This window comes from Myxine glutinosa, chromosome 8, assembly GCF_964187855.1.
Source record: "Myxine glutinosa chromosome 8, kmMyxGlut1.1, whole genome shotgun sequence".
Lineage (NCBI taxonomy): Eukaryota > Metazoa > Chordata > Myxini > Myxiniformes > Myxinidae > Myxine > Myxine glutinosa.
The window spans coordinates 78452423-78465893 of NC_136268.1; the positions used below are offsets into that span (position 1 = coordinate 78452423).

Consider the following 13471-nt stretch of genomic DNA (forward strand, 5'->3'; position numbering starts at 1 on the left):
CGGCTGTACCCGGGATGGGTGCTGGACCGGGGGCGGCGTGCCGGCGGTGCCGGGTGGTGCCGGGGGTCCGCCCGCCGGGGGGCGGACCCGACGTGGGGGCCGAGCCACCGGCGGTGGGTGGTCCACGTCAAGGTGGGCCGGCTTGAGTCGATCCACCGAGACGCGGTCGGGAGTACCGCCGATGTCCAAGGTGAAGTACTTCACCCCGGTCTCCAGCACGTGGAAAGGCCCGTCGTACGGGGGCCGCAGTGGTGTCCGGTGGGCGTCGTGCCGGACGAAGACATACTCCGCGGTGCGAAGCTCCGGGGCGACGTGCGTGGGTGGGTGCCCATGGTGCGCTGTCGGCACCGGGGCAAACCTCCGGGCGGTCTCCTGCAGCGCGGAGCGCTCCTGCGCCACGGACCAATGTGCCGTGGGGTCGGGGAGGAACTCACCCGGCACCCGCAGCGGTTGTCCAAAGACCAACTCCGCCGCGGATGCGCGCAGGTCCTCTTTGGGCGCCGTCCGGAGGCCCAGCAGGACCCAGGGGAGCCTGTCGACCCAGCCGCCGTCGCAGAGGGTGGCCCGGAGCGCGGCCTTCAACGAGCGGTGGAACCGCTCGCACAGGCCGTTGGCCTGGGGGTGGTAGGCCGTGGTTCGGTGCAGCTGGACCCCGAGCCCCCGCGCGACTGCGGCCCAGAGCTCCGAGGTGAACTGGGGGCCGCGGTCGGACGAGATGTCCGAGGGGGCACCGAACCGGGCGACCCAGGTGGCGATGAACGCCTGTGCGACGTCTGCCGCCGTCGTCGCCGCCAAAGGCATGGCCTCCGGCCACCGGATGGTGCGGTCCACCATGGTAAGGACATGGGTGAAACCCCACGAGGGGGGCAGAGGTCCCACCAGGTCCACGTGCACGTGGTCGAACCTACGTGCCGGCACCGTAAACGGGGCCAATGGGGCCTGGGTATGCCGGTGCACCTTCGCGCGCTGGCACGCGAGGCACGTCCTGGTCCAGCCGCGGACGGCCTTCCGGAGGCCATGCCAGACAAACTCGTCGGCGACAAACCTCTGGGAGGCCTTCGTGCCCGGGTGGGACAGGCCGTGGATGGCATCAAAAACCTGGCGCTGCCCGCCTGCGGGCACGATGGGGCGAGGCCGCCCGAGGGAGACGTCGCAAACGAGGGCCGTGCCCGCGCCGTCGAAGGGCACCTCAGTGACGCGGAGGCCCGTGACGGTGGTCCGCAGGGCCTGGACCCCGGGGTCGGCGGCCTGGTCCGCCGCCATCCGGGCATAGTCGATGCCAAGGTGGACTGCGTGGGCGATGGCCCGGGAAAGGCAATCGGCCACCGGGTTGTCCTTTCCCGCGACGTGCCGGATGTCCGTCGTGTACTCGGACACGGCCGCGGGGTGATGCTGTTGCCGGGCCGACCATGGCTCGGCGACCTTGCCCATCGCGAAAACCAGCGGCTTGTGGTCGACGAAGGCCGTGAACGCACGGCCCTCGAGCAGATGGCGGAAGTGCCTGACCGCCAGGTGAAGCCCAAGCAACTCGCGGTCGAAGGTACTGTAACGGCGTTCGGGCGGGCGAAGCTGCCGGCTGAAGAACGCCAGCGGTTGCCAGGCACCACGCACCCATTGCTCGTACACCGCGCCCACCGCGTAGTCCGAGGCGTCGGAGGTGAGGGCGATCGGTGCATCGGGCGCCGGGTGCGCGAGCATGGTAGCGTTGGCCAAGGCGAGCTTCGCGCCCGAGAACGCTGCGTCCATCTGCTCGGTCCAGGTAACGTCACCTTTGCCCGGCTTCCCTCGAAGGGCCTTGTGTAAGGGGCGCAAGAGCTGGGCGATGCGGGGCAGGAACCGATGGTAAAAGTTTACCATGCCCAGGAACTCCTGGAGCCCCTTGATCGTGCGGGGGCGCGGAAACCCCTTCACTGCCTCCACCTTGGCTGGTAGGGGGACGGCCCCGTGCCTGGTGACGCGGTGCCCCAAAAAGTCGATGCCGGTGATGCCGAACCGGCACTTGGCGGGGTTCACGATGAGGCCATGCTGGCCCAGGCGTTCGAAGAGCATGCGGAGGTGATGAAGGTGCTCTTCGCGGGACGCACTGGCGACGAGGATGTCGTCCAGGTTAAAAAAAAAAACCGTTTAGGTGGCATTTAGGACCTGCGAAATTTCGGGGATTTTTGGTGGAATTACCTCGGGGTAAAGTTACATAGGAAAGCCCCATGTTGAATTCCCGTCGCCGAAGGACTTTATTTTTGTTGCGAAATTCATCCTGACTTTGCCTATAGGAGGATGGAGGGGTATCTGTGGGTAGCGGGGGCCTTTGTTTGGCGAGGATTGGGCGGGAATTGGCCGAGTCGTTGGAGGTATTGACTTATATAGGGTTGGTTTTCTAAGGCTGGGGTGCAGTGGCGTCGTCGCGTCCCTGGCACGAGGGTCGATTCTGAGGAAATCTTGTTTCATTGTGCACGGCTGCACGCCTTCGTTTTACTTCCAAATTAGAATCGGTTTCATTAATTGTTGTTTCCACACTGCGTCGAGAAGCGTAAGTATACCGCGACAAGAAAAAGGTATGTTACGAATTTATGCGAGTTATATTGTGATAGGTATCGTCGAGTGAAGGGGTCGTGTTCGGGCCGTGGTCTTGCCTAGATGTAGGCCGCACCTCATTTTGTCGAATAAAGTGGTATTCGGGTGGTTCCGGTATTTGGGACCGCAGGGACGGAAAGTGCAGGTTCGGGGTGCCAATCACTCTCGCTAGCCGGCCCGCTCTGAAGGCTCGGATTGGGACACCGGGATTCATTCCGGTCGCCCGGTCGGCCCGGAGGTAGGGGTGCGGGACTTGTCACGGAATGTCAAAACAAACGGCCTACCGGGGCCGCCCAAAAGTCGGGCATGAGGGGCGCGTCCACTAATGGAACGCCTCTCGCTTCCCAAATCGAGGGCCACGTGGTCAGGAGAACCTCGTCCCTTCTGGTTGCCTTGCCGTCCCACCGTGAGCGCTGGTCAGGGTGTACTTCAAGCTAAGCTTAAGTGTTAAGTGTTAAGTTCCTCCTTGCCCTCGCAAGGGAAAGGCTAGGGTCAAGCTCTCCCAAATTTCCAAACACTAGAAATCGGACGTCTCAAATTAATTAATTAATTTGTTAATACATCTCAGTCGCCCGCGACCTCTCCAGCGCGGGCGTCGAACCAGTTCATTTCCGGTGCGACCGGGCCGAGTATCGGCCCGGCCGTGGCCGAAGCCGTTGATTCCGCCGTAGCACGCTAACGCGTAGGCTCGCGCGTCCCTGATCCGCCGGGGCTCCGCGGGTGTCCTACCATGCCTGACGGCGCTATTCTCTCAACTTTCGGGAGTAGGCGCCGGTGCCCGGGGACGGATTTCGCTGTCTAAACATGGTAGCGCTAGGCCAGTGGGACCGCCGGGACCCACGTGCACTCACAAGTTGTTCTGCGCGTGGGCGGCAGTATCAGACCGGGGCGCCCAAACGCTCCCCGGCTAAAGTTCATCCTAAAAGCACCCACATTGTGCGGACAAACTCCAACAATTGGCTGGTCACATTGTGCCTATCGGCCGGCCTCGAAGACCGAAATTGTGGCGGTTACCGATCCTTCGGCTTCGTAACTATGCCACCCTGAACTATGCCACTTCGCGGGACGCGCTGGCGACGAGGATGTCGTCCAGGTAGACGTACAAAAAATCCAAGCCGCGGAAGACGCTGTCCATTAGGCGCTGGAACGCCTGAGCCGCATTTTTCAAACCGAAGGGCATCCGAAGAAATTTGAAAAGCCCGAATGGCATGATGACAGCCGTCTTCGGGATGTCCTCCGGCCTGACAAGGACCTGGTGGTAGCCGCGTACGAGGTCCACCTTTGAAAAGAAGGACATCCCCGCCAACCGGGCGGAGAAGTCCTGGATGTGGGGGACGGGGTAGCAGTCGGGGGTGGTGGCGTCGTTGAGGCGCCGGTAGTCCCCGCACGGTCGCCATCCCCCGCCGGGCTTGGGCACGATGTGGAGCGGGGACGCCCATGCGCTCTCGGAGTGCCGCACGATGCCGAGCCGCTCCAGCATAGCGAACTCCGCTTTAGCTACGGCGAGCTTCGTCGGCTCGAGGCGGCGTGCCCGGGAGTAGACCGGTGGCCCGGCGGTGCGGATGTGGTGTTCCACCCCGTGCTTGACGGCCCCCACCGAGAAAGTGGGCCGCGTGAGGACCGGGAAACCCGCGAGGAGGCGGGCGAATTCGTCCGCTGCCGGAAGCGTACAGATGAACCTGGCCGGAATGGAACCGCTCAGCAAGCCGCTCGGCGAGCCGCTCTGTGAGCTGCTCAATGAGCCGGGCAGCGCGCACGCGAGCGAGCTGAATGTCTCAGCCTGGACAAGCCTTCTGCGCTTTACATCCACCAGTAATCCATTAGCACATAAGAAGTCCGCGCCGAGCAGTGCCATAGGCACGTTGGCAGTGACGAACGACCATCGGAAAACCTGCCCTCCGAACCGCAGAGAGACAGCGTTTTCCGTACGTGCGTATAGACGTACCATTGGCCGCAAGCAGCGCGGGACCTCGGCCCGCGGTTCGCTTGTCGGACGTACCGGCAGGAACGACACTCACCTGTGCTCCCGTGTCGCACAGGTAACGGCGCCCGCACAAGGTGTCCATTTTGTACAGGAGGCTGTTTGAATTGCCGACGCTCAAAGCTGCCACCGAGCGTCGGCTCGCCCGTTTCCCGACCTGCCGAATGAGCACGGCGGGCGACACTGCCGAGCCTCGTGGCCGAACTTGGCGTGGAAGAAACACCAGGTGGGCGGCTGCGGCGGCGGAGGCCACGGTTTTCTTTGCAGTGGCGGCGGTGGTGGGTGGGGCATGGCGGCGGACACGAAATGCGCATCAGCCTCGAGATCCACGAGGTGTGGTGCATCAGCATCATCATCAGCCCCGATAGCCGCGACAAAACTCGCCTGGGTGTCCAAAGCCGTGAAGAACCTGTCGGCCTCTGCAGCGAGAGCCCGGGGTTCCGTCGTCGCAGAACCGGCCAACGCGAGGCGGACTCGTGCCGGCAGCTGGCGTCGAAACAACGCCCGGAATAGAGCGTCCGGGGTTTCGTCGCCCAATAACGACAGCATATGGTCCATGCGGACCGACGGTCGCGTGTCACCGAGCTCGGGGAGGTCCAGGAGGCGGTCGGCCCGAGCGTCCACCGTGAGCCCGAACGTGGCGAGGGGGAGACGCTTGATTGCTTCGTACCTGCCGTCGGCCGGTGGGTTCCTCAGGACTGACACGACGCGGCCGGCCGTGCCGGGCCCGAGGGAAGCGACCACGTGGCAGTACCTGGTCTCGTCCACCGTGATGCCTCGAAGTCGGAACTGGGCTTCTGCCTGCAGGAACCAGACTTTGGCTTGCGTCTCCCAGAACTCGGGGAGTTTCATTTGGACCGTGTTGTTTGCCATTGCGACGGCGTATTCGGGTGGTCAGCGATGGCTGACCACAACGTCGGAGGGTCACCAAATGAAGCGCGGTGCTACGCATGCTTGCTTTCACAACAAGAAGGAAGCGGGCAACGCGGTGAGTTTAAGAGTCTTTATTAAAAGAGCTCACTGTAGCACTGGCGCGCTCTGGGCTGCGCGCCCGGTGTATATCCTGAGGCCACGCCTACCTCTGGGGCGTGGCCGCCGCCCACTTGGTGCGCGGAATGATGTCACCACGCCAGTGGGCTTTCGTGTCCGCCACACTCTAATATTTACTCAACCTGCTCTCTTCAACCCCCTCAACCTGCTTCCCTCAGTTGTAACTCGTCCTCCCTCCTAACCTCCCAGTGAAATCAAGTTGATAAACTGATAGATTGATTAGTGTGGTGTTGGTATAGCAGGCATGACATAGTTGCCAACTCTACCTCTTTTGGATGTAGTCTAGCTCTTTTTGTATACTTGAACTTGATGAGAGGTGCTTGTCTTTTTTGTGTTTTGTTTTTTCACAGGGCAGGTGTACGCGTCTAGTGCTGTAGTAGGGTGTGATGTGGTTTGCCACTCGCTGCTTTTAGCTTCGGCCACCAGATAGCTCTGCGAGCAAAAAGAAGGCCGAGTGTGTAAGCCCTTCCTTCCGGTACATAGCTTCTATCCTTGCCAAGACTTCCAGACTACATCCTAGTAGTGCACCAAGGTAACAGTGCTCTTGAGGGCACTGGCTAAATGTCTGGAGGATCTCGGAGTAGGTTGGTACCCTAGAGGTGTAGTGGGAATGGCCCTCCATTGTGAGGACTTGCTGTGACACTCATCAATCCAACAAGGGTAGGTGGAGCTCTTTAGCCTTGGTAGGAAGTTCACCTCGGAGAAGGAAACTCTGATTGCAAATCCCTCTGCTGCCTTGCAGGGTATTTCTCTTTCGACAAAGGCTAGATCCACAGCTGATTTTGTTGATGGCGTCAGGAAGGGCATCCGGCCACAAAAACATGCCTCAAATATGCCTTTTGGTGAAGTGGCCATTAGGTGAATCACAGCTTACACATACAAGCATGGAAACGGCCGTAAAACGATGATGAACAGCCTACCAATTGTATTGCCCAATAATAGCGGAAAATTCCACTTTCACAACATAATACATCTCATCGAAGTTTGCGATACATTCTCATGTTGTGACAAGGTTTCTGTCGGCCTTCGGTTGAAAATTCATGATTATTCTGCTTTAATTTTGCATAAACGTGTCTTGGAATGTACGAATTTAAGGTTAAAATTACAAAATTCCACCGCTTGAGGGGGTCGGGATACACCCCCAACCTCGGTCGCTTCACTCCCTCACACCATGGATCCTTCCCATCATACCATCCTTCCCATCTTTTTCTTCTCTCAATGTTAGCATCTATGGCATGGTGCCAAACACCATTCTTTTGCATAAAAGTTCCTCGTGGGTGTGCTTTTTCCCTGAAGTATGCTTTCTCCATATTAATAAGTTAAGTTAGCATGATTCTAAAAAGACTCCTCAAAATTGGTGAGCACAAGTAAATAAATGTGGTGATTCTTCTTCTTCTTTCATATGATCTTGCAGACAATTATAATTGAAGATCTAGTAACGAGAGTCATTTGACTGCAGCATCATTGGCCCAGTGTAGTTCTGTAAAGGACCCACTGGATCTCCTCTGCACACACTCCTGTACTACATGTAGGACTGTCTAATGTTGACGATGCGGTACACACCAGGCTCTCTGTTTATACATATGATGAGCGGTCCTTACATTAAGGTTTCGCAGTCGGTTAAGACCACTCCACTGGCATCTCTGCAGGTTAAAATAATGCAGTGGTAGGACAGAGAGAGAACATCTTCCAATAATTTAGAATGATGCTACCCTGCAATAATGGGGAAAAGCTTTGCTTCTGGGTATTGTTCTAGTGCTGTGTAATTTTCAGGCAGTTAACAGTTTTTGAGGCTAGGCCTTAAGGCAAGCATCTGTAGAATCAATACTTTCAGAGGGAATAAACGAATGCATGCAAATTGGAAACAGTTAGCTTGGTGGTAAAACCTGTTTTTTTTTTCTCTCTTTTTTTCAAGAAAACCACACAATACCATTGGCACATTTAGAAGTGCAGAAAATTGGGCCATTGAATGCATTAAAGGCAGATGGATCACATCATAAGCGTTGAATGATAGGGGTCGTTTCTGTATTCAAATTGCCAAAACCCACACACAAAATACATGCTGCCATTATATTTTGACAATGTGGATTCAATGAATTCTCTCTCATCGTTATTGTCTGTCTTGTCGAACCCCTTCTACCCATTAGAATGTTAAGGCTGCTTTTGTGCCTGTAGTTCCTTCTTGTCTGAAATGGAAATTACCACAGCTTGTGTCTGGGGTGAATAAAATACGCTTCCACAAATGGGGTAGCACATCAAGTTCAAAGTAGCCGGTTACGAGAGCATGGGAAGTGTCGCTTGCCTTAGGCCAACCGAAGGGGAATGCGATGATGATGTCCTCAGTCAGCTCCACAGTCTTGTTCCATGACAATGTCAGGAAGACATGGAATGGTTCGGGGTAATGACGCCACGGTGCGCTTTGCCAATACGTTGGCCGCCCACGTCTCTCCACATCAAACATGAGCTCTGGTGGGTGTGCGAGCTCCGGCATGGTGGCATCGCATTCCTGGCTGCACATGTAAGGATTTTCCTGCAGAGAGTGAGAACTAACTGCATATAATCTCTCTCTCCATCATGTACACAAAATAATTGCACAATGAAGATATTGCAGAGCAGCCTATCAGCATGCATGGTCAGGAACACTTCCCATAGTAGGATCACACAAGAAACGACTATAGTTGATGCTCATCTCTCTCATACTTATTGTCATGACAATGTCATTAAAGACAGGTAATCTATAAAAGAAAGGGCATCGATGAGTGATTAGTGCGACGACTCACGCACCACCTTGAGAGCGCCAATTGCAGCCGTTCGCGATTAAAAGCCGGCCCATGATTCCCGGAAGATGGGATTCAAAAGACAAGTCCTTCAGTTGTTGGTTTATTTTGTCTGGTTTAATTAACCCCGCCACCAAAGGTGGATGGAAGTTATGTTTTCACCCCTGTCTGTCCGTTTGTCTGTCTGCCCGTTTGTCTGTCTGTCCGTTTGTGAACAGGATATCTCAAAAAGTTGTGGACGGATTCGGACTAAATTTGGCAGAGATGTAGCGTATGTGACAAGGACAAAATGATTAGATTTTGGTGAAGATGCGGATTCGGATCCGGGTACTAGAATTTTCAAGTGATTCTTCACCATTGGGAGAAAGGGCCAAACACGATACATAGCAGGATATCTCAAAAAGTTGTGGACGGATTTGGACGAAACTTGGTGGAGAGGTTGTGTGTGTGACAAGGAAGAATCGATACAATTTTGGTGAAGATCCAGATCCGGATTCAGCTAGTAGAATTTTTTAATTGATTCTTCACCATTGAGTGATATGAACAAAAACATGGGGAATATCAGGTTATGAAAGACTGGACCTATGGTGATTCCTGTGATTGATTTTCTTTAAATGTGATTCTGTATTGTGATTTCCTGGTCTACTCTGAGATACAAAACGTAAACTGTTCACCAGGTGGAGGTATGCTCTCTACTGAGTGCCATTCTAGTTATTTAATGTAATGTTACCTGAGATTGATTTATTACTAACAATGTTTAAAGAAAATTTTGATTAAATTATACATAATCTAGAGCGGCAACCTTCCGAACACACAAAGTCTAAGATACTGGTACTCAGAGTGGAATTGAAAATGAGATTTCCCAGCAAATAGCTCAGAGTTGGCATACTCAACTTTTACCTGTATATTTGGGTTCAATTCCTGACTTGATGATAAACTGCCATGGTCCTGGTTGTTCAAGGTAGGGCATCAATGAGGACACCATCCTTCAGAGAGATGTTAAGCTGGGTGCCATGCCTGCTGGTATTCACCGTGGATGTTAAAAAAAATCGCACGGTTCCTTTTGAAAAGAGTATGCCAATGCATGTGGTTGCTCATGCCAAATTCCAAATTCCAGCACCAATGAATGTTGGGAAGAGCAATGGCAAACAACCCACTGTATGCTCTGCCTAATGAACGCTTTGACAGCATGTACGGAACATCACCGCCAAAAGGAGGCGATCTAGAGTGATCGTATCAATTGAAGACACATGGGTCTGTGTGTCGATAAAAGTGTGGAAACTGATCATCCGATGGAGCACAATAAACCAGGCCATGGCGCTGTCTCATGGTGTGAAAAATCACAAATGGGAGCCCAGAGGGCATTCCGATGATGGTGCTGCTTTCACACGTTGATGCTTTGGGAGACACAGCCACAGAAATTTTTTGAGGTCAGTTCTCTTGAGACAGTTCTCTCTCATTCTCAGAAAAAATCAAATATTTTATTGGAACTAATTTCGTGTACCCACATTTGTTAAAGATCCACCTTTCCACACATGTTGAGCAAAAAAAATTGTCCTGCTATAAAACTTTATTGATGCAAGGTGAACTCAGATAACTGATTTATCTTCTGAAGATGTAGGAGGATACATTTAAAATGGAAACTTCTGTCGTGTCCAAACGCATGTGGTGCTTCAATGGCTGTGTTGTATAGACAAGAATGAATGAATGATCGTTTTAAGGCCATTTTCCCTGCTAGAGCGGGGGTTAGCCTTGCGGGCCCCATGGCAATCATGGTTCCCTGTTTGAGGCAATGTTTTTATGGCCGGATGCCCTTCTTGACGCCAACCCTTAGTCGCCTCTTACGATGTGCAGGGATACAGTGTACCTATTCTAAACTGGGGTACACACCGGGATCATTCATCCCAGCAAGCTGGTACTCAATTTGCCGACCTCGAAAGGATGACAGGCTGAGTCAACCCCCCTGGCGTTAATTCAGCGATCGACTGGGATTCAAACCCAGGACTCTAGGATCCCAAGCCGGCACCCTAACCGCTAAGCCAACACCAGGGTAACCAGCTGTGTTATATAGACAAGGTCAATTTGTATTTGTTACTGTAAAGCTAATCATCTGCACATATAAATTTTGAGAAGACACAGCTTTGTATTACTGATCACAATTGATGGGGATGGGTGCAAGTACCATTTGTGTGCTGCGCTCACAAGAACGTTCCGTTTGGAGAATGACTCGGCCATTGGCAGTAACTATCCTTCACATCTTCCTCCACATCAACGTGCAAAGTTAGCTGGACAATTTATGTGAAAGATTTTCCCCTTTAAAATTATATTATTTTACATGTGAATTTAACATTGAAATATTAGAGGACATATTGATGCTGTTATTGCAGGAAAGCAAATGGCCGAAGTGTGTATGTTCGTCCAACATTCGACCGTGGGCCACATAGTCACGTGATGCCTGTGTGAATGTGCTCAAAATGAGTCGAAGAGAGACTACAAACACAAGTTTGATGTTCGTTTACCTTTCAGTTGCACCTCTGTTCATTGCTATCTCCACGAAAGGTGGACGCAGGTTATGTTTTCACCCCTGTCTGTCTGTCTGTCTGTCTGTCCGTCCGTCCGTCCGTCCGTCCGTCCATCCGTGAACAGGATATCTCAAAAAGTTGTGGACGGGTTTGGACAAAATTTGGTGGACAGGTTGGGTGTGACAAGGACGAAATGATTAGATGTTGGTGAAGATCCGAATCCAGATCCAGATACTAGGAGTTTTTAACTGATTCTTCACCAGTGAGAATGAATATATATGAATGAATGATCGTTTTAAGGCCATTTTCCCCGCTAGAGCGGGGATTAGCCTTGCGGGCCCCATGACAATCATGGCTCCCTGTTTGAGGCAATGTTTTTATGGCCGGATGGCGGATGCCCTTCCCGACGCCTTACATATTCCGAAACATTCTTCACCAGTGAGAGATAGGGCCAAAAACGATATATATCATGCTATCTGAAAACGTTGAGAACGGATTCGGACGAAACTTGGCGGACATGTTGGGTGTGCGATGAGGATGAATTGATTCAATTTTGGTGAAGATCCGGATACGAATGGGAGATTTTTTTAAATTACCCTTTTAAAGCGAAAATCAGGGTGAGGCGAACAGTTGTGTGTCTGCATTTTTAAAATTCATTTTCTTGGCAACCGTTTGTCCAATTAACCCGAAATTATACCATAGCAGCGCCTCTGCCTGTATAATTTTTATTCATAATTATGATGTCAGAGGTCACGTGGTACATGTGTCATTTTGGAAAAAATTTGCTCCCACTATATCTCCAAAACCGCTCCATGAAAAAAATAATTGAAACATGGCTCATTGTCAAGTACTCCTCATGGGAATAAGATATGATAATGATGATATGCCTTCATTATGACATCATAATTCTACAATAATAACGCTTCATCTGATCAGAATGAAAAAAATTCTCTTTAACTGTTGGTCCGATAGACACTAAATTTTCACCATTGGAGAGTCTCCTCCTGTAGAATACGTTAATGATAATTATGATGTCATACGTTTCGTGGTACAGGTGCCATCTTGGAAAAACCGAAAAAAAAGTTGCACCTGTTTGTCTCCGAAACTGCTCCATGGATAATATTGAAACGTGGCTCATTGTAAAGTACTACTCATAGGGAATAAGGGAACTGGCGTTAATGATGTTGTCATCATTACAACAGGGAAAACGCTTAAACTGATAAGTTTTTAATTTATTGAGTATGATCAAAGCAATTATATTAGAGAAGATAAATGTATAAAATATTTATAAAATAGAGGAGAAGATAAAATATTGGATCAAAGGAAGAAACACTCCAAAAACAGATGAGTTGGCTCGCACCAAGTTGACTGCACAGGGTAAGTATTCCATGAATACCATCTAGTTTTTTTTAGTGCTTCTTCACCATTGAGTATTAGGGCCAAAACGATATGTAGCATGATACCTCAAAAGGTTATGACGAGTTATGACAACATTTGGTGGATGAGTTGGTTAGCCGACAAGAAGAAGCCGATTAGATTTTGGTTCAGGTCTCGATTCAGATCCGGCCTATCAGTGGGATACAAAACATAAACTGTTCAGACTGGTGGAGGTATGCTCTCTACAGAGTGCCATTCTAGTCTTCTATGTGCAGCAATAATTTGATGAGTTTTTCAGAACTGGACAGCTGAGGCATCTTCGCGAGCTAAAAACAAACCACCTGGTTGAATTACATGGCAACTCGCAGTTATGTGTGTTCCAACAACTCTGGCGCTGAAGTGGCAAAGAGAAAATTAACCGCTAACAACAGTTCTCTCACCATCAAATGTGTGATCTACCAGAGAATCCCAAGGTGGTGCAAGCTCGTCAACACCTCCAACCAAGCTGCAGTAGAACACTGGAAACCATGAACCTTACATATTCCTAAACATGACTTCATTGTTAGCGTTGGCAATTTCTTCCTGCATTTTCTAATGCTCACAAAGTAGTAAATTACATGCAGGGCAAGGACACCAGGAGACGAAATTATAATTCAATGGTGATTTTATCAACACAAATGGAAAAAAGGATATCAATGAGATATATCAGATTTGAACCTCCAATCACAACATCATCGTCTATGTAATCAAAAAGAGTACCAAACAAGTACAGATACAATCAAATACACCGCCCCCATGCAAAAATTAATAAATAACCTCCAGCGCGGCATTGCCGGGGTGCCTCCAGCGTCCGGTGATGATGCCATGCAACACATAGAGACAATATTGGGAGGGAGAGGTGTGCAATAATTGATTGATTCATTGCGTAATGAAAATCAATAAATAACAATCATAAAATAATTTCTTAATCAATTGGCTAATAGCATACCTCAACCACCAGTGTTTCATCCGAAGCTGCAACTTTTTGAAGTTGAATTAAATAAGTCATTACGGTAATCGAAAAATAATAATAATAAATTAATTAATCAATAAATAATACATCGATTAATTGATTAATCAATAAATAAAAAAATGATTAATTGATTAATCAATAAATCAAAAATATCCTTTATAGCCACATAACTTGGTCACTG

At 50.9% G+C, this 13471-nt stretch overlaps 1 protein-coding gene across 1 annotated transcript in view; it reads right to left on the reverse strand.

Annotated features, from left to right (window-relative positions):
• Positions 1–13471, reverse strand: part of LOC137432611 (netrin-G1-like) — a 232406-nt gene that overhangs the window by 192247 nt on the left and 26688 nt on the right. Inside the window, exon 3 of the mRNA XM_068124678.2 lies at positions 7905–8132. Within this exon, the coding sequence (XP_067980779.2) occupies positions 7905–8132 (228 nt within the window). The remainder of the gene's footprint in view (positions 1–7904; positions 8133–13471) is intronic.